The following is a 20,961-nucleotide window of genomic DNA, read 5'->3' as shown; positions in this document are numbered from 1 at the left end:
CCAGGACAGGCTCCAAAGCCACAGAGAAACCCTGTCTCGAAAAAAAAAGACAAAACAAAAAAGATGGGAAAACCCACCCTGAATATGGGCCACACCAGGGGGCAGCTCATGTAAAAGGAGAGGGGAAAGCTTTGGGCTTTTTTCGCCTGCTTGTCGTCACATGCTAACTGCAAGCTATCTATCCTGTTGCCTAGCCATTGTATTAACTCTACCATCCCCTTAGCCCTTCGTGAAGCGAGCACCCACCATCCTTCTTTTCTCTCTCTTCTGTGAGTCTCTTCTCCGCAAGCTTCTCATATTCATCTTTGTCCCACTTTCGGCGAAAGTCCAAGTTTTTTGTCTGTAGGGGGAAAAAGTGCTCAAGATCCGTCGTTGTGCCTGCTCCCCTTCAGAAACTAAGGGAACCGCCTAACTGCCACCAAGGCGGCCCCAGGACCTTTCAAAAGAGAAGTCTCACTGGAACGCCCGGGGGTCTGGGGCACTCGGGACCCCAACCCGAGAGACTTCCGAGATTCCACGGTCCCTGCGCCAAGGCCTTACGGGGGAGTCCTCGAACCTGGACCCTGAGATCGCGAAGAGGTGTCAGGAAAACAGCCAAGTCTCACAGCTTGTCTCTATTTAGCTCCGAAAAACCACCCCGGACCCCTCAAACCTCCTCACACCAACACCTACCCCGCTGCCCGACGCCATCTTCACAGCGAAGTGAATGGAAAGCCGTAAAATGCCGTAAAGCGCGCCCGGGAGCCATAAGGCAAGATCACGCTCCAATAAGATTCGAGCCTCGCGTTGAGGACTGGAGCGATTCTAAGGCTATCCTGTTAGCCCCGCCCTCTGCTCCAAGGAGACGGCGCAGGCGCAAAAGGAGCGTGAAGCAACACGGAAGTAAGGGCACTGGCCAACGTTTTTTCTCTCCGGCTTTCAAAACAAGCCCTGGAAGAGTAATAGCTCAGCTCTTTCTTGTATTTTACAAAGACTCAGAGGTTCGGAAACAGTACCCCATGAGTGAATCAACTTTACCTGCATCTCAGGTTTTTTTTTTTGTTTTGTTTTTTAAAGACAGGTTCTCAGGTAGCCCAGACTGGACTCTGTAGTGGTGGCTAGTCTTGAACTTCTGATTTTCCTGCCTCCACTTCTGAAGTACTGGGTTTACAGGCATGAGCCACCATGTCCCCTTCATGTGGTGCTGGAGCTTGAACCCAGGGCTTCGTTCATGCGATCAGGCATTCTACCAATTGGACTCTGCCTAGTAAACCTTATTTTTAAAGCTAACATACTATCAGTGGTCTGGATGTCCCATTCACCAGCATGTACTATGAGTGTGGCTCTAAATTATGTACAAAAGACAAGCACTTTTACATTTGGGTTCTTTTCCCCGAAACAAAGATACTATTCTTTGGTTAAACTTATTTCCATGTCTGGAGAACATTTAAACTCATTCAATTTATGAAGTACAATTTAATCTTGACACTTTCACCAGCCAGCACCCCCAGAATAAAGCACTCAGCACTCTTGACAAGTTTGTAGTGCTTGAGACAGTTTATGTGCCCCGGGCTATGATGCAGAGAGCATGGTTTTAATCTCCTCAACCTCCTGCCTCCACTTTCCAAGCGCTAGGGTTATAGGCATGGTATGTTTTAAGACAAGATCTATTGGGCCCTGGCTAATCTGAAACTCTTTGTATTTTCCTTGGTGTATTAACTGGAGTCACAAGAACTCTGCCCATCTGGGTTCCCAATAAAGAAAACCTCCCTCTTTGAGGCTACTTTCCCTCTTCATCTATCCAGCCTCTTGTCTGAACATCCTCCCTTTTTCTGCATTCTGCTTATTTTAATCTTTACTCTTGTTCAGTTAACCTCAAACTCAAGAGATTCTGCTGCCTCTGCCACACCATTCCACTGCTGGGATTAAACATGTGCACATTGGGCAGAAGTTATTGCTGTCGATGTTGTTTTGAAAAGGGGTCTCATGTAAACTCAAGGCTGAATTTTTATCTATTTATTCATATTTTTGGGGTTTTTTTGAGACAAGGTTTCTCTGTGTTGCTCTGAAGCCTATCCTGGAACTAGCTCTTGTAGACCAGGCTGGCCTCGAACTCAGAGAGATCCGCCTGCCTCTGCCCCGAGAGCTGGGATTAAAGGTGTGCACCACCACCACCACCGCCTGGCCCCAAAGCCAACTTTGAGCTTCTCATCCTCCTGCTTTCACCTCCAAAGGGAATGGTGTCCAAAATCTCCAAAGATCAGATCGCTAACTTATCATCCATTAAACTCAATGTCCAAAATAATTAAAGAGCCCCACCCTTCTACTATTAACTGGAAGAAGCAGATGCACTCCTAGTCCTTGAGACATCTCTGTTCACTGTCCTTTCTTACTGTCTTTTTAATACTGCACAGACAGAACATAGTCTAATGTAGGCAATTTCTCCAAAATCTTGTTCCCGAGATACAATACAGTAAGTGAAGTTCATATTTCGCTTCTCATTTCAGTGGTCCAGAGTCCTGGCCTAAGGCAACTCTTCCAGATCCTCGTTCACAGTAACCATCTTAACATCTCTTGACAGAATTCAAAGGCACTTTAGCTCTGCCTTTGCAGCTGGAGTGTGCTTCTTCTGCATGCCAGCTATGTTCACTCAAGCAGAGTAGCCGCTGATTCATGAGTCCTCAGGGCCACTTCTGTATCCAGGACAGATGGAGGCATAAGGCAACTGTACAGCAGCCATGCTGGCCAGCTGTTGTAAAGCCCACCAGAGCTCAGTAGATGAAAACTTTTCTTCTAAGGGCAGCAGACAGAAATCAGGCAACAATCAAGACTCAGACAGTCGCTTTTGAATTTCAGCCACAAGACTTTCTCGATTAATGGTCACCTAAAACATAAGAGAATCCTTGTGTGATAAAACAGAAAATGATACTTAGCCAGTTTTTCCAAATTTACTTCATTCTGAATTCTCTCTCTTTTATCTGCATGTATGCCTTCTCGCCAGAAGAGGGCACCAGATCTCATTATTATGGTTGTGAGCCACCATGTGGTTACTGGGAATTGAGCTCAAAACATCTGAAGAGCAGCCAACAGCCAATGCTCTTAGACTCTAAGCTATCTCTCCAGCCCCCTGAATCTATTCTCACTATTTACACTTGGGACCTATATTATGGAAGGAGAGAAGTGACTCCTGCAAGGTGAAATACACATATATGCATGAGATATATGTGCACAAATACATAGACATACACACATACACACACACACACTCACACACATACACGTAATTTAAAAGAAAAAGTTTTAAATTTATTTCCTCAGAGACCGCATCTCTGAAAAGAATCTGGAATCAGTTGATGGTGGCATACACCTTTAGTCCCAGGAGGCAGGGGCAACTAGATCTCCAAGTTCAAGACCAGCCTGGTTGGTCTACAGAGCAAGTTCCAGGACAATTAGAGCTACATAGAGAAACCCTGTCTAAAAAAAAAAAAAAAAAAAAAAGGAATCTGGGATCTAGGCATGACAATATATGCCTGTAGCCACAGCACTTGAGAGGTTGCAGCACGAAGATCAAGAGTTCAAGGAGAGCCTGGGTGTCACAGTCCCAGACCATTCTGAGCTAAAGAGTGCAACCTGTCTTTAAAAGGGTGGAGTGGGGTGCAGCATTTGGAACTCAGTATTTCCGCAAGGTCCCACTCACTTCTTCTCTGCTGGCCACTGAACGGAGCTTGAGGACACCTTCCTTCTGTTCTTGCTCACCAATGATGACCATCAGAGGAATACCTGTTTTCTCACAATGATGCAGCTGGGTTAATAGTTTAGGGTTGTTTTTATAGAGTATCTCTGCCTGAAAAGGATAAAAAGGAAGTAGGGGAGTTGACGTGGTTATAGTATGTAAGTGCCCAAGAACATACATTTCCAAGGGAGCCAGAAATAAGTAGCTAGCCCTCTAGTGGTAAGCTAAAAATGTCCCGAGTACCACCGCAGGCATGAAATGAGCCATGATTATGGTGTCCACATACACCCAGATCACTCTGATACCAGCGCTACCAAACCTTGATTCCAGCATCCCAAAGCTCTGCGATTAGCTTCAACCGTTCTCGAAGAAAGTTCTTCTGGGGTGTGGCCACAAACACTTGGGTCTCTGTGGTTCGAACCTTCTTACCAGAAGCCTAATAAAACAGAGAGAAGAAACTAAAACTATAGCCTAGGGTAACTCTCACAACTGTAATCCCAATACTCAGGTGTCTAGGGCAAGAAGACCCTAAGATCAAGGCCCACTTAGGCTCAGAAAGAAATCCTATTTCAGATAGTTCTTTTAAGGGGTTTGGGAGGAGTACAGAGGGAGGAAAGGCTTGGAGAAATGGCTCAGAAGTTAGAGTACTTGTTCTTTCAAAAGATCCAAGTTCAGTCCTCCACACTGACATGGTGGCTCACCATAGCTCTGACCACCCACTTCCGACCTCCATTGGCACCAAGCATGCACCTTCAGGCTAAACACTCATGCACATAAAAAGATAGAATCAATCTTTTAAAAAAGAACGATAGATATTTCCTTTGTACTATCAATTCCAAGAAGCAAAAAGAAAAAAAAAGGTCCAAAATGCACCTCCAGAAACTAGTTCTTAGCTTTCAAGGTCAGTTCAACTCTACCTAGGACCTACCTTCATCTTCTGCTCCATAAGGAAGAAGATTCTCTCTACTCCAATGCTCAACCCCACACAGGGCACGTTATGGCCCTTAGGATCAAACTGGGCTACCAGGCCATCATAGCGTCCACCAGCAGCCACACTGCCCACATTCAGAGCCTCCGTTGCAGCCTGACCCGGAGACGATAGTAGTACTGCTTCATAGATCACTCCTGTATAATAGTCCAGGCCCCGGGCCAGACTTAAGTCAAAGGAGATCTGTAAGGGAAAAGCTACAGTCAGTCCCAGATCAGACTCTGAGAACCTAGGAGCTCAACAGAAGGTCAATCCCAGCTCTTCCTACCTTTTCGGCAATTCCAAATAGAGTCAGGTATTCAAAGAGCAGCTTCAGGTCCGCCAAGCCCTGCAGGGCCAGCTGACTTTGGGACAGATTGGGATCCTTGGACATTTCCTCTACCAGGGATATCCCCCCTGGGAAGAAAAGTCAGGTAAAGTCTGTGTTGTTTGCCCAAGTGTGTTTGATCCAAATTTATCTAGGTGTTTGTTGTTGCTGTTTCAGTCTGAGTTTTTGTTTGTTTGGTTTTGGATAGAGTCTCTCTACATAGCGCAGGCTATCCTAGAATTCATTATGTATACCAGGTTGGCCTCAAACTCATGGAGATCCACCTACCCCTGCCTCCCAAGAGCTGGGACTAAAAACATGTGCCACCACAGCCAGCTTGAATTTATCTGCTCTAACCCACCTTCCTCATTTTCTTTAAAAAAAAAAAAAAAAACGAAAAAAAAAACCCACATCCTTAGTGTCAAGACCTTCTTCTCTGCTTCTGCCTTTGCCAAGAAGACATAAAGCAGTTTCAATACATAAAAGGGAAACTTGATCCAGGCCAGACTCTGGAGCTGGACACATGTCACCCTCAGCTGGTTGACCACGGTTCTGAAAGCACTAGTTCTTACCGTGACATTGGGCATACTCCCCAATCCGATTGGCCACCTCAGGAGCTAGGCCTTTCTTGACCACCATCTCATGTCTCACATCTTCCCAAGACATCTGCATTGAATAAACATTAGCTCAACCCAAGCTCCTCTTCACCTAACTGACGCAGGACATCTTGTTTTCATTTGGCATAGATATCTTGAGGAATTCACAGTAAATTCAGCAAAATCAGAGGCAATTTAAGAAACCCAGCCACGGGCTGGAGAGATGGCTCAGTGGTTAAGAGCATTGCCTGCTCTTCCAAAGGTCCTGAGTTCAATTCCCGGCAACCACATGGTGGCTCAAAACCATCTATAATGAGGTCTGGTGCCCTCTTCTGGCCTGCAGGCATACACACAGACAGAATATTGTATACATAATAAATAAATAAATAAATAAATAAATAAATAAATAAATAAAAGAAGCCCAGCCACAATCCCCACTATATGGCATAACTCAGACTTAGTTTAAAAATGTCTCCTTAATCTCCCCCCCCACCCCAACAGCCACTTTCAGCCATGGTCTCCTTATTCTTCCCTAATGGCATGGATTAGCAGGCAGGGCAGAAACCCAGACAGGGTCTGTTTAAAGCATGTTTTCTCTGTTACCTTGTCTAGTTTGTCCATGGAGGAGCAGATGGTACGGAACTTGCTCTCAGGAACACCACAGACAGCAAACATCCCATCTACAACCCGCCGGTCATTTACCTGTGAACTCAACAGAATTAACCCAAGTGTCTTTGGGTTAATGGCCATCTCTAAAACACTTGACTCTTAAAGACAATTTCACAGGCCCAATCCAAACTTTTCCTTCACGATGTCCAGCAGGCTGGCCTCACCTTAATGAGAAAGTCCCCCAGCTGCAATCCACTTAGGATTTCACACATGATCTTCAGACATTCTGCATCGGGGATCATAGGGTCGAAGTCACCGGCAATGTCAAAATCCTACAAGAAAAAAAGAGGCAGAAAGTCAGGCATAGCGACACACGCCTTTAATGGCAGCACTCGGAAGGCAGAGGCAGATGGATCTCTCAGGGAGTTCAAGGCAGCCTGGTCAGTTCCAGGACAGTCAAGGATATATAGATGTCTCAAATATCTATCTCAACAAAACCAAAACCCAAAAACAAACCAAGCAAACCAAACAGAAGAAAAACAAACCTCCCACTGATCAGCTAATCCCCAACTTAACCATCACTAAACTACAAAGCCCCAGCCGGGTCCCTTACACATTGGCAGAACTCCCGGTAGCGGCCCTGGACTATGGCTGGGCTCTCTCGCCGCCACACCTTTCCAACTTGATATCGCTTCATCTTCTTCAGTTTATTCATGGCCAGATAGCGAGCAAAGGGGACCTTATGTAAGCAGGTTGAGGAAGAAAGACACTATGTTCCACGTTTAGGCCCGCCATTCAGACAGGAGGGAGAACTGGGTTCCTAGAAACCATCCTTGTCTTCAGGCTGGTTTCCACTGTCTCCGAAACCTAGCAGAGTTGGTGTTGATGAAGGCGTTTCACTTATGAAACTGAAAGGTGACCAGAAAAAAAGAGGCAGGGACAGCAATGACCTCAGACGCTTAGGTCCGGTCCATTTCCTCCCATCCAGACCATTACCCAGCTAACTAAAAAGCCCTCAAGCTTCAGAACTGAATTTGCCTACAGTCTAAAACCCTGTTTCTGAAAGCTCAGCCCAAGACCACATGCACATTTCCAGGATTCTGTTTAGAGCGGTGCTTCTCAACCTTCCTCACGCTGTGACCATTTAATACAGTTCCTTGTGTTGTGGTGACCCCCCAACCATAAACGTTATTTCACTGTTACTTCATAACCATAGTTATTTTGCTACTCTTATGAATCATAATATAAATATCAGATATATGACCCCTGTGGGGTTGCAACCCACAGGTTGAGAAGCTCTGGCGTAGCACATGCAAGATGGTGCAGTAGGGGAAGGGGTACGCTGCACAAATCTGGCACCCTAAGTTCTGTCCCCAGAACTCCACAAAGCTGTCCTGTGATCTCCACATAAACACCGTACACACACACACACACACACACACACACACACACGCACGCACGCACGCACGCACACGCACACACACGCACACTCACACACTAATTGATTTTCTTTCAAGTGCATGTTTATAAATAGCACTCCAGTGAAAGAATTTAGAATCTCTGGAGCCAGGGTCAATAATCTGTGTTTCTGCAAACTTCCTGGAAAGATTCTCCATATACACGCAAGTTAAATAACGGGGCCTTCAGGTTAGGCTCTGATGGCAGAATTGCCTCCTAGAAGAAACTGGAAATGAAAAGTCAAAATTCCTCTACTCCCTTCTGCCAAGGAGCCCTCTGGATTTGGGATGGGTCAGGTCCAGCACGTGGAAGGATACGGTAAGGTCATAGCGAAGAGACAACAACTCTCCACCTTGATCCTTCAAATCGTACATGAGGCCGAAGTTGTCTTCATACTTCTCGGTGAGCATTTCCTGCGAGTGTCAGACAGAAGAAACCACAGTTCCGTGACTGACTACAGAACACAGATGAGAAGCCCTGCGGGCAACTGAGGGCAGGTAAACAATGGGGTTCCCGGCACCCTTCTGTCCTTACTGTGAGCTCGAATGCTGGTGTATCCAACCCTTTTGCCCCATGACGTTTAAAGCAGCTGATAATCTCATCAAGAATTTTCTCCCTCAAAACCATCTGTTGAGGGTTTAAATCCCTGGTGCCCTGGAAAACAAAAGCAGTCAAAGCAAAACATCTAGACCATTTAAGACTAAAGGTTAAATTATACCCACAATCTAAGGTTTGAAACTAACTTGAGGGGCTGGGGAGTTGGCTCAGAGGTTGAGAGCATTGCCTGCTCTTCCAAAGGTCCTGAGTTCAATTCCCAGCAACCACATGGTGGCTCACAGCCATCTGTAAAGAGGTCTGGCACCCTCTTCTGGCCTTCAGGCATACAGGCAAAATATTGTATACATAATAAATATTTATTTAAAAAAAAAAAAAAGAAAGAAAGAAACTAACTTGAGCCCCATCTAGAATTTCAAGAATAAAACAACCCACCGACCCCCTGAAAGGATCTAGGTTAAAAGGGAGAGGTCAGGAGAGCTGGCGCGCCCTTCGTGACACAGATAGGCAGGGTGGGTAAAGGATGTTGTTACCTTTGGAACCTTGATGATAAAATTTGGTTTCTCTTGATGTGGTTTCAGTTGGGATGTTAACACTGCCTCTGCAACCTGGAAGAAAAAGATGTGCCTTCTCTGGACACTGGCCATAGCTGTGACCTCTCTGACCCTGTGGACCATCAACCTGAGAAGACCCTTGATCCCACACAAAAAGTTTCCTGAACACTACATTATCTACCCTCATCTCCTTCCACCCTCAATAATCCACGTAGAATTTCCAGTTATACCTGCAATACATAGTTCGACCGATCTTTATTACACAAACTTCTTCACTGTTTGGAGTTTTTAAATGTCTGAAAAAGCTGAAGCACCTGAGAATAATAAAAACCCACAGCTGCCACCACTAAATGTCTACAAGTAGGAATTAGAACTCAGTTCTTAACTGGACATGGTGGCACACACATGTAATCCCAGCACTTGGGAGACAGAAGCAGGAGGACCTCTGTGAGTCTGAGGTCAGCTTGATCTACAGAGTGAGTTCCAGGACAGCTGGAGTTACACAGTGAGACCCTGTCTCAAACGAATAAACAAAAAGAACTCCAATTCTCAGATCTTACTCAAATAGCAAAAAAAGGTGGTGCATGCCTTTAATCCCAGCAGTGGGAGGCAGGCAGGCGGATCAGTATGAGTTTAAATCAACCTGGTCTACACAGTGAGCACCAGAACAGCCAAGAGTGCAGGGTGAGATCCTGTCTCAAAAACAAAGTCATTGTCAGACCTGGAATCAGGGTAAATGGAACATAAAGACAGAACCAACCCCCCAAAAAGAACTAACCTGGGCCAAGGAGATGGCTCAGTGGGAAGCCATCAAACCTGACCACCTGAGTTGGATCCCTGGGACCCACTCACATGCTGAAGGAGAAAACCAATTCCCCCAAGTTGTTCTCCGATATACTTACACTCACATACAATAAAACCTATGGACTGATAGGAAGAAATTTCCTGGTTGGGGAAAAAAAAATCCCAGACTAGTAAAATGCTGTGACTTAAAAAATGAATAAAAGATCTGAGCCCTGTTGAGCATGACGGTACAAAGCACCTGCCTTCGGAGAGAGGTAACAACCACTGACCATGCTAGTGAAATGGCTCATGGGTAATAGGGCTCGCCACTTATCGAGACCACCTAAGTTCAGCCCCCAGACCCTTCAGGTAAAGACAAGAACAGAATGAGCCATGGCACACCAACACCCCATACACATTAATAGATAAATGAACTTTAAAAAAAAAAGTAATCAGACTTGAAGCCCCCAAGGCCGTATTCCCTTCCAGAAATACAAATGGTGGTAATCTCCATACTTTGGAAAGTCCCCAAAGAGAAGTCTAAGTTCAAGTCCACAATCCCTAATTCTAATTCCAGAATCCAACTATCTTTAGAAATGTTTCTCTGAGATTCATTTTAAGGTAAATTCATTTGATGTGCATAAACTCAGTTCATTTATGATTTGGAGACATTCTCTATAGATCTGGCTCAAATTCTAACATGCTGAAGAATTTCGGATGATTGAGAGTAAACCTCATTATAGTATTTAGTTGTTATGTAGCCCTATAAGTCATTTATCCCTGTGATATCCGCTTACTCAGCTGTAAAATAGAAATAAACCCTCAACATCTGAGATTGCTCCAATAATAAAATGACAAAAGCATCTGAAACTCTTAGTTCAGCGCAGGTACAAAGTGGCTAATCAATAAAAACCAACTTCAGGTTTGGAGAGATGGCTCTTTTAGAAGACCTGAGTTCCATCAGCACGGGCTCTGTGATCCGACGCCCACTTGTGGGCACCAGGGGCGGACGCAGCAAGCAAATACCCATACACATAAAAAAAAAATAAACCTTTAAAAATTAAAACCCGGGGGCTGGAGAGATAGCTCAGAGGTTAAGAGCACTGACTGCTCTTCCAGAGGTCCTGAGTTCAATTCCCAGCAACCACATCGTAGCTCATAGCCATCTATAATGAGACCTGGCACCCCCTTCTGCCTTGCGGGCACACATGGAAGGAATGCTGTACACATAATAAATAAATAAATATTAAAAAAAATTAAAACCCAATTTTAATAATACAACAGGCTGCGAGTCTATGCTTTCAGGCCAGGAGGCCCCGCCGGGACTCAGGGTGGCTCACCTGGCTGTGACAGCCAACCGCCCGGGTGCACACAGCGCGAGGAGGTCGCAGGAGCTGGCGGAGCAGCGCCGCCCAGGCACCACGCCGCAGGGGCCCCAGGTGGGACATCGTGCAGCAGGACTTCAGCTTCCCGGAGCAGGAGCCAAGGGTCTGGGAACGAGGCCAGCCAGACCTCAGAAAGGCGACAAGGAGTTGAAGAACCTAGAACGAGCCCCTGAAAGCACCCGAGGTCGGCGTTAGTCGGGGGTGGGATTAAACTCCGACTATCTCACGCTCCCCGACCCGGAAGTGTTTTCGCTCTCACCAGAGACGTTCTAGGCCACGAAAGCCGGTGACTCGATAGCCGGAAGTCATCCGAAGCTAGGCTAAGTCTACCCAGGCGGGTGAGGCAGCAGTCGGTTCCGGTGTGCAGCCGGGATGGCTGATCGTGCTGCGCTGGAGGAGCTGGTGCGACTCCAGGGAGAGCATGTGCGGGGCCTCAAACAGCAGAAAGCCTCCGCTGAGCAGGTGCGACTCAGATGGAAGGAGAGGGGCCCGACAAACCAGAGGGACATAGAGGCTGGTCTGGCTGGAGGACACGCATGTGAATGAAGAGAGTAGGCTGGTAGAATGAAAGGGGCTGAGTGAGAAAGAAGGTAGCCAGGGTGGATCCCGAAAGAAGCGAGGGTAGGAGTATCGAGTGCATGGGAAGGGAGGGACAAATGGACAGTTCAGCGGTGTTTTTCTCTCCCAGATCGAGGAGGAGGTGGCGAAACTCCTAAAACTGAAGGCACAGCTGGGCCATGATGAAGGCAAACAGAAGTTTGTGCTCAAAACCCCGAAGGTAAGCTATTCCTGTGAGAGGCCTCAAAGGGAGGTCCTGATCAGTCTGAAGTACTGCAAAGGAGTAAGTAGTTGGTGTGGGCACCAGGCTGGATTGATCGCAACCTGAGTCATTCGGTGATGACAGAAACAGAGCTGCTCAGGGGAGTCAGCCTGCTAACTGCCAATCCTTCCATTCATTACCTAGTCCCCGAGTAAGTCTAGTGTGCGGTATTGTACACTGAATATACCATACTGGATATGCCTGTCTTTGTGATGCTTACATCCCACTGAGACAGAGATTTAAGACAAATAATTCCACACAGGGATATGCAATTACAAAATATGACTGGTGATATGAAAAAAATTAGGGCTTGAGAGATGGTTCAGCAGATAAGAGTATGCAGAGAATCCCAGTTTGATTCCCTGCACCTATATCAGGTGGCTCACAGCTGTCTGTAACTCCAGCGCGCTCTCTCTCTCTCTCTCTCTCTCTCTCTCTCTCACACACACACACACAATGTATAAAAATTAAAAAGAAACTTTTAAAAAAAGAGAGAAACTTACAGAGATGTTCTGAGAAAAATAAGGGGGAGCTGGGGAATCTGAGAAGTCACACCAAGGGGGTGGTATACTAATGGACCTCTCAAGTGGGTAGGAGATAGCCAGGGAAAGACTGTTAGGATGACAGGCTCAGTAGAGTATGGACACCCTGATGCAGAAAAGAACGTTGATACTTCCTAGGAACTAGAAGAAGACCTGTTCAAATAGAAACAAAGTCAGAGAAACTCAGGCTCGGGGCTTAAGTTCAGATGCTATTCTGTAAGTTCTGTAAACAGAACTCCACACCTTCATTGGGTTCCCTTGGCACTTGATACTTAGTTCCCATTGCACAGACTTTGAATTTTCACTTAGGGGTGTGTGTGTGTGTGTATGCACGAGAGTATGGGTGCCTGCAGAGGCCAGGAGAGGGTGTCAGATTCCCTGGAGCTGGAGTTACAGGCAGTTGTGAGCCATGCTAATGTGCTCTGGAAGAGCATCAAGAGTGCTTACCTGCTGAGCCATCTCTCCTGCCCTGTGCAACAATTCTGGTAGTTATTCATGAAGTTTATTTACCAGAAGCTAAGACTGGGTGCCTGGAAACAAAATTATATTTAATGAATGTATTTTAAGTTGATTTCCAAAGAGAAGCCATCTGTCGTGATGTATATCTTTAATCCCAGAACCCAGGAAGCAGAGACAGGCAGATCTTTGTGAGTTTTAGTGATACTAAGTCAGATCATTATGTTTAAGTGAAGAGGGACTAATCTACCACAGATTCCCTATTTTTTACTTTATTCAATGATCTTAATAGTTATTGGTCATCATTTCTTTGAGGTCTTATTTTATTGAGATAGGGCATCTCTACATAGCTCTGATTGTGTGTGTATGTGTGTGTATGTGTGTGTGTGTGTCTGTGTGTGAGGGAGCAGCTGGAGTTACAGCTGTTATAGGCTGCCCAACCTAGATGCTAGGAACCAAAGTTAGGACAGACTGGGGTACAAGTTCCAGGCCAGTGGGGATGACATAGTAAGATAGGAAAACCTTGTGCCCAAAAGGCAGAGGTGGGCTAGAGTTGGATGGTAGGATTAATTCTCTTTAAGCCAGATTCATCAAGCTGTGCCTTTCTGCATAGTCTTTTAAAAACAAAACAAAACACCAAGTCTGGCTAGCCTCAGACTTGCTATATAGCAGAGGTTAGTTTTGAAATTCTGGTCCTTAGGTCTCCACCTAACAGGTACTGGAATTACAGGCATGTACCACCACACCCATCCCACATAATTTTTTTTCAAAGGGTGAAGAGGCGTTTAAATTCTCAGTGAAATGGGGACTGGGAGATGGTGCAATATTAAGGGTGCTTATTGTTTTTCTAGATCTGAGTTAGGTCCTCAGCACCCACATTTAGCAGCTGCTGTAACTCCAGCTGGCCTCCAAGGATGCCCTCACACATGGCATCACAGAAATAATGGTCAGTAATGTCTCAGACTGTTGAATGGGATGGAAAAATCAGTAAAGCAGAAGCAGCAAGAGTAATCCTGTTGGTGTGACACAATAAAAAGCCCAGGGCACCACCCAGGAATCTAATTAGGGCTGCAGACCAAGGTGGGGCAGTGCAAAGTGGAGAGCAGGCTAAATGTCGTATCAGTGATATTGCTGACTGAGTCCAGAATGTGAAAAACTTTTTAGGACAAATTAATCCAGTTTCTTAAGTAAATAACATGGAGGGGCAGGAATAAGAGTGTGGCGCAGTGTGAGAAGGCCTGGGGTCCAAATCAGACACCACAGAAGAAGAAAAAAGGAAGAACAAGAGAGCTATTGTGAATTAAATGGACATTGTCATCTAAATATATGTTTAGAATATGGCCAGGTGGTGGTGGCGCACGCCTTTAATCCCAGCACTTGGGAGGCAGAGGCAGGTGGATCTCTGTGAGTTCCAGGCCAGCCTGGTCTACAAGAGCTAGTTCCAGGACAGGCTCCAAAGCTACAGAGGAACCCTGTCTCCAAAAAGACAAAACAAAACAAAAAAAATTTGGAAAACTTATCTCTTACCCTGAGTTTGACAACTTCTCAATACTTACATTTTCCTGGTGAGATACCTGGTGGCGTTAATAAATTATTTTCTGAGTGTTAAATAATGTCAATATTAAGATCTCTATAACTTTCCAATAAGCCAGTGTTTTGTAGATGACCAGTGTAGATGTCATAAAATCATACATGAGCAAAAGAGCCATTCAACATATAAGATACACTAGTAGGGTTTGTTGTTGTTGTTGTTTTTCGAGATGGAGGGTTTGGGGTTTTTTTTTGTTTGTTTCGGGGTTTTGTTTTGTTTTTTTGTATTTAATACAAAAAGCACATAGGAAACTTGGCTGAGTTTTACTAAGAAAAACATTAAAGATTTGCAGAAATGGGGCTGGAGAGATGGCTCAGCTTTAAGAGCACTGGCTGCTCTTCCAGAGCATCTGGATTAGATTCCGAGCACCCACCTGGTGACTGACAACCACCTGTAACTCTAATTCCAAAGGATCTGACATCCTCTTCTGGCCTCCATGGGCACCAGACATACAAGTGATGCATGAACATATGTGCATGAAAAATAAGGTTGAAAACAAGAGTTGCAAAAATGTGGTCAATGTATCATTAAAAGCACTTTTTAATGGTCCCAAAATATTATTTGTGTTCATTTGTAATGGTATATTGATAAATTTTTGCACTTTTAATTTCAAATGTGGCAAATGTACATAGAATACACTTGGAGTTGACAGTAGCTAAGAATGTGAAAAGGTTTGTCCACCAAAGGTTTTGGAGCGGGCTGTAATGTTCCAGACTAAAAACTCTGACCTAGGTGGGAGACAGACTCTACTCCAGACTTGCTGAGTGCTCTCAGGTAGTAACTTGACTTCTTGACAGCCTGTATTTTACCTAGACAATGTATCTGCCAAACCTGAGTTAGAACTTTTTTTCCTTCTTAAGAAACGGTTTCATTGCTATGGCCCAAGCTGGCTTTGAATTCACTGATCCACCTTCCTCTGCTTCCAAGTGCCACCAAACCCAGTTTCGCTAGAGCTTTTTATCAGAAATAATTTGGTTAAATAGAATGTAAAAGAAACTTATGTTGAAAAATTGCATGTAAATTTTAGAATTCAACCTGTTGAGCCACTTTGAATGATAATACGTTTGTCTGGTAGATATTGTCTGCTATACAAGCAAAAGTGGTTATTCCTGAGTTTTCCAAAAACTTGCGTTGAGAAAATGGTTCTGTCTTCTGTGAAACAGAACCTAGCCAGCTGATGGCAGTGACTCCTGGGATTGACAGGGCTTGTTCTGAGCTCTCTTCCCGCTTGGTGGCTGCAGGAAAACCCACGCTTGCAGCAGCATTCGTGGTCCTTGTTGCTGAGCTAGACTTTGGATAGTTCTGCAGTTTACTGTTCTTTATTTTTATTTATTTTATATGTGTTGGTGTTTTACCTGAATGTCTTTCTGTGTGAGGGTATTGGATCCCCTGGAACTGGAGCTACAGATAGTTGTGAGCTGCCATGAGGGTGCTGGGAATTGAACCCAGGTCCTTTGGAAGAGCTCTTAACTGCTGAGCCATCTCTCCAGCCCCTTGTTCTTTATTTTAAATGTCATTCTTGTTTTGATTTTGACTCCCAAGGGCACAAGAGACTACAGTCCCCGGCAGATGGCAGTCCGGGAGAAGGTGTTTGATGTCATCATCCGCTGCTTCAAGCGCCACGGAGCAGAAGTGATTGATACACCTGTGTTTGAACTGAAGGTGAGAGATGGGTAAGGGGAAACTGAACAGTGGACCTGTGGGCTTGTGAAGACCAAAGAGGACAATGAAGGAGTCTAAGGTTACAAAGGTTAGAATTTTCACACATGAATGGGGCCAGCAGAGTTCCGTCTGTGTCAACACTAGAGCACAGATGTTTGAGTTCACACACGGAGGATTTTCAAGCTTTTAAAGCATGGCCAGTTTGGTCAGAGGGCTATGTTATAACCAGTTGAAGACATCGCAGGGCAGAGACGGCTGTAACATCCTGAAGTTCTATTTTGGTTTCTGACATTGTTCAGCTCTCAGACGTTATAAAAGCATCTGTGTTTGCTGACCTGATAATGCATTCCTACAAGCTTATCTTCAAAACCAGAAAGCTGTGTGCACAGATATGCCTGTTGACTTATTTTGGAAATGTATTTTAATTGGAGCTACATAAGCATAATAGGACAATGTTAGCAAACAAATCTTTGCACTGCTGTTCTAAGATGGTCTCATTGAACCCAGGCTGTCCTTGACCCAGAAGCCTGGTGCTTCTGCCTTCCTAGTGCCATAGTTACAGGTGTAGCTCACTGCCCCAAGTCTCACTGGAAAATTAGACGCCTTTTTTATTTATTTACCTTTCAACGATGGGGAAGGTTAGATTTATTTTTATTATGTGTCGTACAGGAATGTGTGTACATGTACCCAAGGAGGTCAGACATGTAGGATGCCCATGGAGCTGACTGACATGGGTGCTGTGAATCAAACTTAGGTCTTCTGCAAGATCAGTACAGATTCCTAACTACTTTATCAGGGCTGGAGAGGTAGCTCAGCAGTTAGAGCACCTGTTGCTTGTGCAGAGGAACTGGGTGCAGTTCCCGTCATCCATGTGGTGACTCACATCCATCTGTAACTCTAGTTCTAGGGGATCCAACACTCTCTTCTGACCGCCATGGGCACCAGACATGCATTGATGGACACACACACATGGACAAAGCATTCATACACATAAAATACATTTTTTATTATTTCAATAATAATACCTTAGAAATGACTAAGGTGGCTCAGCTTGGGAAAAGACATTTACTACCAAGCCTGACGAGTTTAATCTTGAGAATTTACAAGATGGAAGAAGAGAACCAACTCTCACAATTACCCACCCTCCATATGCAAGTCATGGCCCATGAGCGCACACAATATAAATAAACGATTATTTTTTTAGAAAGTAAATTAAAAGTAATACTTTCAGGGGCTAGGGGTGGCACACACCTTTTATCCCAGCAATTTAGGAGGCAGAAGCAGGCAGATCTCTGTGAGTTCAAGGCCACCCTGGTCTACAGAGTGAGTTTCAGGACAGCCAGGGCTACATAGAGAAACCCTGCCTCAAAAAAACGAATGGGGGAAAAAGTAATAGCTTTGCCACAAAATAGAAAAAAAAAAAAAAATAAGCAGAATATCAACACAAAACTGTGACTCCCTTTTATTTTCGTTTTGTTTTGTCTTTTTGAAACAGGGTCTTTCTATGTAGACCAGGCAGGCCTTGAATTCACAGAGATCTACCTGCCTGTACCTTCCTGGTCCTGGGATAAAAGGTGTGCCTATTACTACTTTTTTATTGTAACTATGTCAGACTTGAAAGCATTATGATACAATAGCAGAGGAATTATAAGACTATAGAGTTGAGATTAGTCATGTTAGAATAGTAAGTTTTTGTGTTCATAATGGTCTTTTAAGGGCTGGGAATACAGCCCAGTGATTGCCCACCAAGTACAAAGCCTAGGTTCGATCCCTAGCATCACATAGCAATAATGATAATCAACTTATTTCTATCCAGGCATGGTGGCTCAAACCTTTAATCCCAGCATTCAGGAGGTAGAGGCAGACAGATCCCTGGAAGCTCAAGGCCAGACAGGGATACATAGTAAGACCCTGTACAGGCTCGAAAGAAAAGTTCAAATGTAGTTTATTATTGTGATCACATTGCTTCTTGGTTTCTCCAGGAAACACTGACTGGGAAGTACGGAGAAGACTCAAAGCTCATCTATGACCTGAAGGACCAGGGCGGGGAGCTGCTGGCCCTTCGTTATGACCTCACTGTATCCTTCTGCACTCGGGTTCTTGAGACTTTGGACAAATTGGCACTCACTGACTGGGGCTGAACTTGGGTTTAGGGACAGCAAGCAGGCATAGGTAAGATTACATATGAAACCATTTACAATTTATTTTTTTAAACCAAGATAAAGGACTTTGGCTAAGCGGAATATAGGCTTAGAAATCTTCATCTTTCTGTCAGGGCCCTGTTCCTAGTTTTACAACAGTCTCCTGGCTCAAGAATAACTTTTCCTGAACTGGGAAGCAGTGGTGCAGGCTTTTAATCCCAGCACTGTGGAGGTAGAGACAAGTGGATCTCACTGAGTTCGAGGCCGGCCTGATCTACAGAGAGAGTTCCAGGACAACTAGGGATGTTACACAGAGAAACCTGTCTTGAAGAATAGCTCTCCCCTACCCTCCCAGTGGGAAGAACTTTCTGTAATTGGCCAGTATTTCCTTTATCTCCAAGTGTCTTAGTTAGTGTTCTTTGCTGTGGAGGGGCACCGTGGCCATGGCAACTCTTATAAACGAAAGCCATTTAATCAGGGGCTTGCTTACAGTTCAGAGGGTTAGTCCATGATCATCACGCCAGAGAGCATGGCAGCACAAAGGCAGGCATGGTGCTGGAGAAAGCTGAGAGCTTTACATCCTGCTCCACCAGCAGCAAACAGAAAGCACGAGAGCACCTGGGCCCACGGTGGGCCTTTGAAACTTCAGAGCTGAATCCCGTGACACACCTCCTCCTAACTACCTAATCCTCCCAAACAGTTCCTCAGCTGGGGACTAAGCATGGAAAAACACAGGCCTGTGTGGCCAGATTCATTCAGACCACCACACCAAGCCACTCTGCCAGTCATCCAGTTAGGAATTCACATGGCCTTTTCCTCTGGTGTCTAACCTGCCACGTCCCCTTCTCTCCCCTAGTCAGCATAGTCCAGAGAGACACGAGCGAAAGGGAAAGGCAGGAGTCCTCACCGCCTGCCTTTCCTACTCAGCTGCCTTTTGTGATTACAGTTAATCTTCTGACAGTTAGAAGCGCTGTAACTCTTCCAGACAGGGGTTTTATCTATACAGGCAGGGTTTTACCCCAGCTTCTGTGGGTGATGATAAATCCCAGCAGCCACAGGAGGCTCTTTTCCTTAACACTCTGTCCTCAGGTCCCTTTTGCTCGGTATCTGGCAATGAATAAACTCACCAACATTAAACGCTACCACATAGCAAAGGTGTATCGCCGGGACAACCCAGCAATGACCAGAGGCCGTTATCGCGAGTTCTATCAGTGTGTGAGTGTTGGAAAACCATGGAGCATGATGGGTAACTCAGGCCCTCTCTAATAGGATCTACTGAACGCTATGGAGCATGATGGGTAACTCAGGCCCTCTCTAATAGGATCTACCGAACTCTATGGTGTCCTGAACAAACTGGATGACCTCGAAAATGCTCTTAAATTTCTGTGATATTTTCGGGTAGCCCTCATAATGGTTTAGTAGAAATGAATAAGACAGTCAAATCTGGGGTTTGGGGTATGGGGGTGTATATTTTAGTGCTGGGGACTGTACACACTGGGACACTGGGCAGTTGTTCTACCACTGAGCTACATCCCTAGCTCCAGGTTTTTTATATTAAACGACAGTTTTACAGTCACAACAGAGGATGAGGAAATTCAGTGTGTGCTGTTGTCAAGTCTTCTAGATGAAACAGAAAATGAAGGGGAGGCCTGTGCTTCAGTGCAGACAGCACAGGTTTCAGGAGTCTCACATGCCACCCTCTCCCTCTCTGTTTCCTGGCAGGACTTTGACATTGCTGGCCAGTTTGACCCCATGATTCCTGATGCGGAGTGTCTGAAAATCATGTGTGAGATCCTGAGTTCACTTCAGATAGGCAACTTCCTGGTCAAGGTCAGGGCTGGGTGGGACTGGGGGGCCTGGCCCCTCAGCGATCAGTAGCCAGTGGGATACCGACGATTGGGAATTGTGCAAAATGAGCAGGTTTCTTCCTCCCCATACCTTGCTCCTCACAGGTAAACGACAGGCGCATCCTAGATGGGATGTTTGCTGTCTGTGGTGTTCCTGACAGCAAGTTCCGTACCATCTGCTCCTCAGTGGACAAACTAGACAAGGTAACACCCGCGCACCTGACTCTCTCTAGATCCTACCCTGTTTTAAGCGATGAGAAAGTGTAAGAGGAAGAGGTGGCTGCCTCTGTGCCCCTTGGAGGAGTTCTGGCCCCAGCATGCAGGCTGAAGGGCAGCTTTACTCTCAATTGCTTCTTGAACGGGCCCACACTCATTCTGTGGTAGAGAAGTTGTGTAGTGGCCTCTGACTGTTGTTGTCTGCCCAGGTGTCCTGGGAGGAAGTGAAGAATGAGATGGTGGGAGAGAAGGGCCTTGCACCGGAAGTGGCTGATCGCATTGGGGACTATGTCCAGCAGCATGGTGAGAAAGGAACCTAACAGCCACGTCACTGCCCTCAGTCCTAAAGTTGGAACGTGTGTGTGTGTGTGTGTGAAGGGGTGTGTGTGTGAAGGGGTGTGTTGTTCATGTGTACGTATGTGTGTGAAGGAGTGTGTGTGTGTGTGTGTGTGTGTGTGTGTGTGTACGTGTGAAGGGGTGTGTGTGTGAAGGGGCGTGTTGTTTGTGTGTGTGTGTGAAGGGGTGTGTTGTTCATGTGTGTGTGTGAAGGGGTGTGTTGTTTGTGTATGTGTGAAGAAGTGTGTTGTTCATGTGTGTGTGTGTGAAGGGGCATGTGTGTGTTTGTGTGTGTGTGTGAAGGGGTGTGTTGTTCATGTGTGTGTGTGAAGGAGTTTGTGTGAAGGGGTGTGTTGTTCATGTGTGTGGGTGTGGGTGTGAAGGGGTGTGTGTGGAGGGTTGT

General features: G+C 45.5%; 3 protein-coding genes across 3 annotated transcripts in view; 1 reads left to right on the top strand and 2 right to left on the bottom strand.

Moving 5' to 3' along the window:
- Positions 1 to 726, bottom strand: part of Zmat2 (zinc finger matrin-type 2) — a 6,088-nt gene extending 5,362 nt beyond the window's left edge. Inside the window, exons 1-2 of the mRNA XM_005355990.3 lie at positions 673 to 726; positions 246 to 340 (exon numbers count right to left, since the gene is read on the bottom strand). Of these exons, the coding sequence (XP_005356047.1) occupies positions 246 to 340; positions 673 to 690 (113 nt within the window). The 5' untranslated portion in view covers positions 691 to 726. The remainder of the gene's footprint in view (positions 1 to 245; positions 341 to 672) is intronic.
- A 1,419-nt stretch (positions 727 to 2,145) lies between these two features.
- Positions 2,146 to 11,163, bottom strand: LOC101998040 (probable histidine--tRNA ligase, mitochondrial). Its single transcript, XM_005355988.2, has 13 exons — positions 10,903 to 11,163; positions 8,759 to 8,833; positions 8,205 to 8,324; positions 7,988 to 8,083; positions 6,826 to 6,951; positions 6,437 to 6,544; positions 6,207 to 6,305; positions 5,580 to 5,673; positions 4,969 to 5,096; positions 4,641 to 4,883; positions 4,032 to 4,148; positions 3,677 to 3,823; positions 2,146 to 2,863 (listed from the first exon to the last, which is right to left on the bottom strand). Exons 1-13 carry the CDS (start codon positions 11,008 to 11,010, stop codon positions 2,804 to 2,806), a joined length of 1,521 nt encoding a protein of 506 aa, XP_005356045.1. The 5' UTR covers positions 11,011 to 11,163; the 3' UTR covers positions 2,146 to 2,803.
- A 97-nt stretch (positions 11,164 to 11,260) lies between these two features.
- Positions 11,261 to 20,961, top strand: part of Hars (histidyl-tRNA synthetase) — a 13,905-nt gene continuing 4,204 nt past the window's right edge. Inside the window, exons 1-8 of the mRNA XM_005355981.2 lie at positions 11,261 to 11,409; positions 11,636 to 11,725; positions 15,899 to 16,018; positions 18,001 to 18,096; positions 19,249 to 19,374; positions 19,882 to 19,989; positions 20,112 to 20,210; positions 20,432 to 20,525. Coding sequence (XP_005356038.1) covers positions 11,320 to 11,409; positions 11,636 to 11,725; positions 15,899 to 16,018; positions 18,001 to 18,096; positions 19,249 to 19,374; positions 19,882 to 19,989; positions 20,112 to 20,210; positions 20,432 to 20,525 — 823 coding nt within the window. The 5' untranslated portion in view covers positions 11,261 to 11,319. The remainder of the gene's footprint in view (positions 11,410 to 11,635; positions 11,726 to 15,898; positions 16,019 to 18,000; positions 18,097 to 19,248; positions 19,375 to 19,881; positions 19,990 to 20,111; positions 20,211 to 20,431; positions 20,526 to 20,961) is intronic.

The sequence above is a fragment of the Microtus ochrogaster genome, chromosome 18 (assembly GCF_000317375.1).
Source record: "Microtus ochrogaster isolate Prairie Vole_2 chromosome 18, MicOch1.0, whole genome shotgun sequence".
NCBI classification, from domain to species: domain Eukaryota; kingdom Metazoa; phylum Chordata; class Mammalia; order Rodentia; family Cricetidae; genus Microtus; species Microtus ochrogaster.
This window is presented reverse-complemented; position numbering and strand designations above follow the sequence as displayed.

What these genes read in the sequence shown, in the direction of transcription:
- LOC101998040 (XM_005355988.2), bottom strand. Translation starts at nt 11,010, where the DNA reads ATGTCCCACCTGGGGCCCCTGCGGCGTGGTGCCTGGGCGGCGCTGCTC. An exon ending in CTCTTCGCTATGACCTTACC is followed by an intron (nt 6,952 to 7,987) that starts GTATCCTTCCAC and finishes TGCTTACATAAG; the next exon opens with GTCCCCTTTGCTCGCTATCT. An exon ending in TTTGGGATGCTGGAATCAAG is followed by an intron (nt 3,824 to 4,031) that starts GTTTGGTAGCGC and finishes TATCCTTTTCAG; the next exon opens with GCAGAGATACTCTATAAAAA.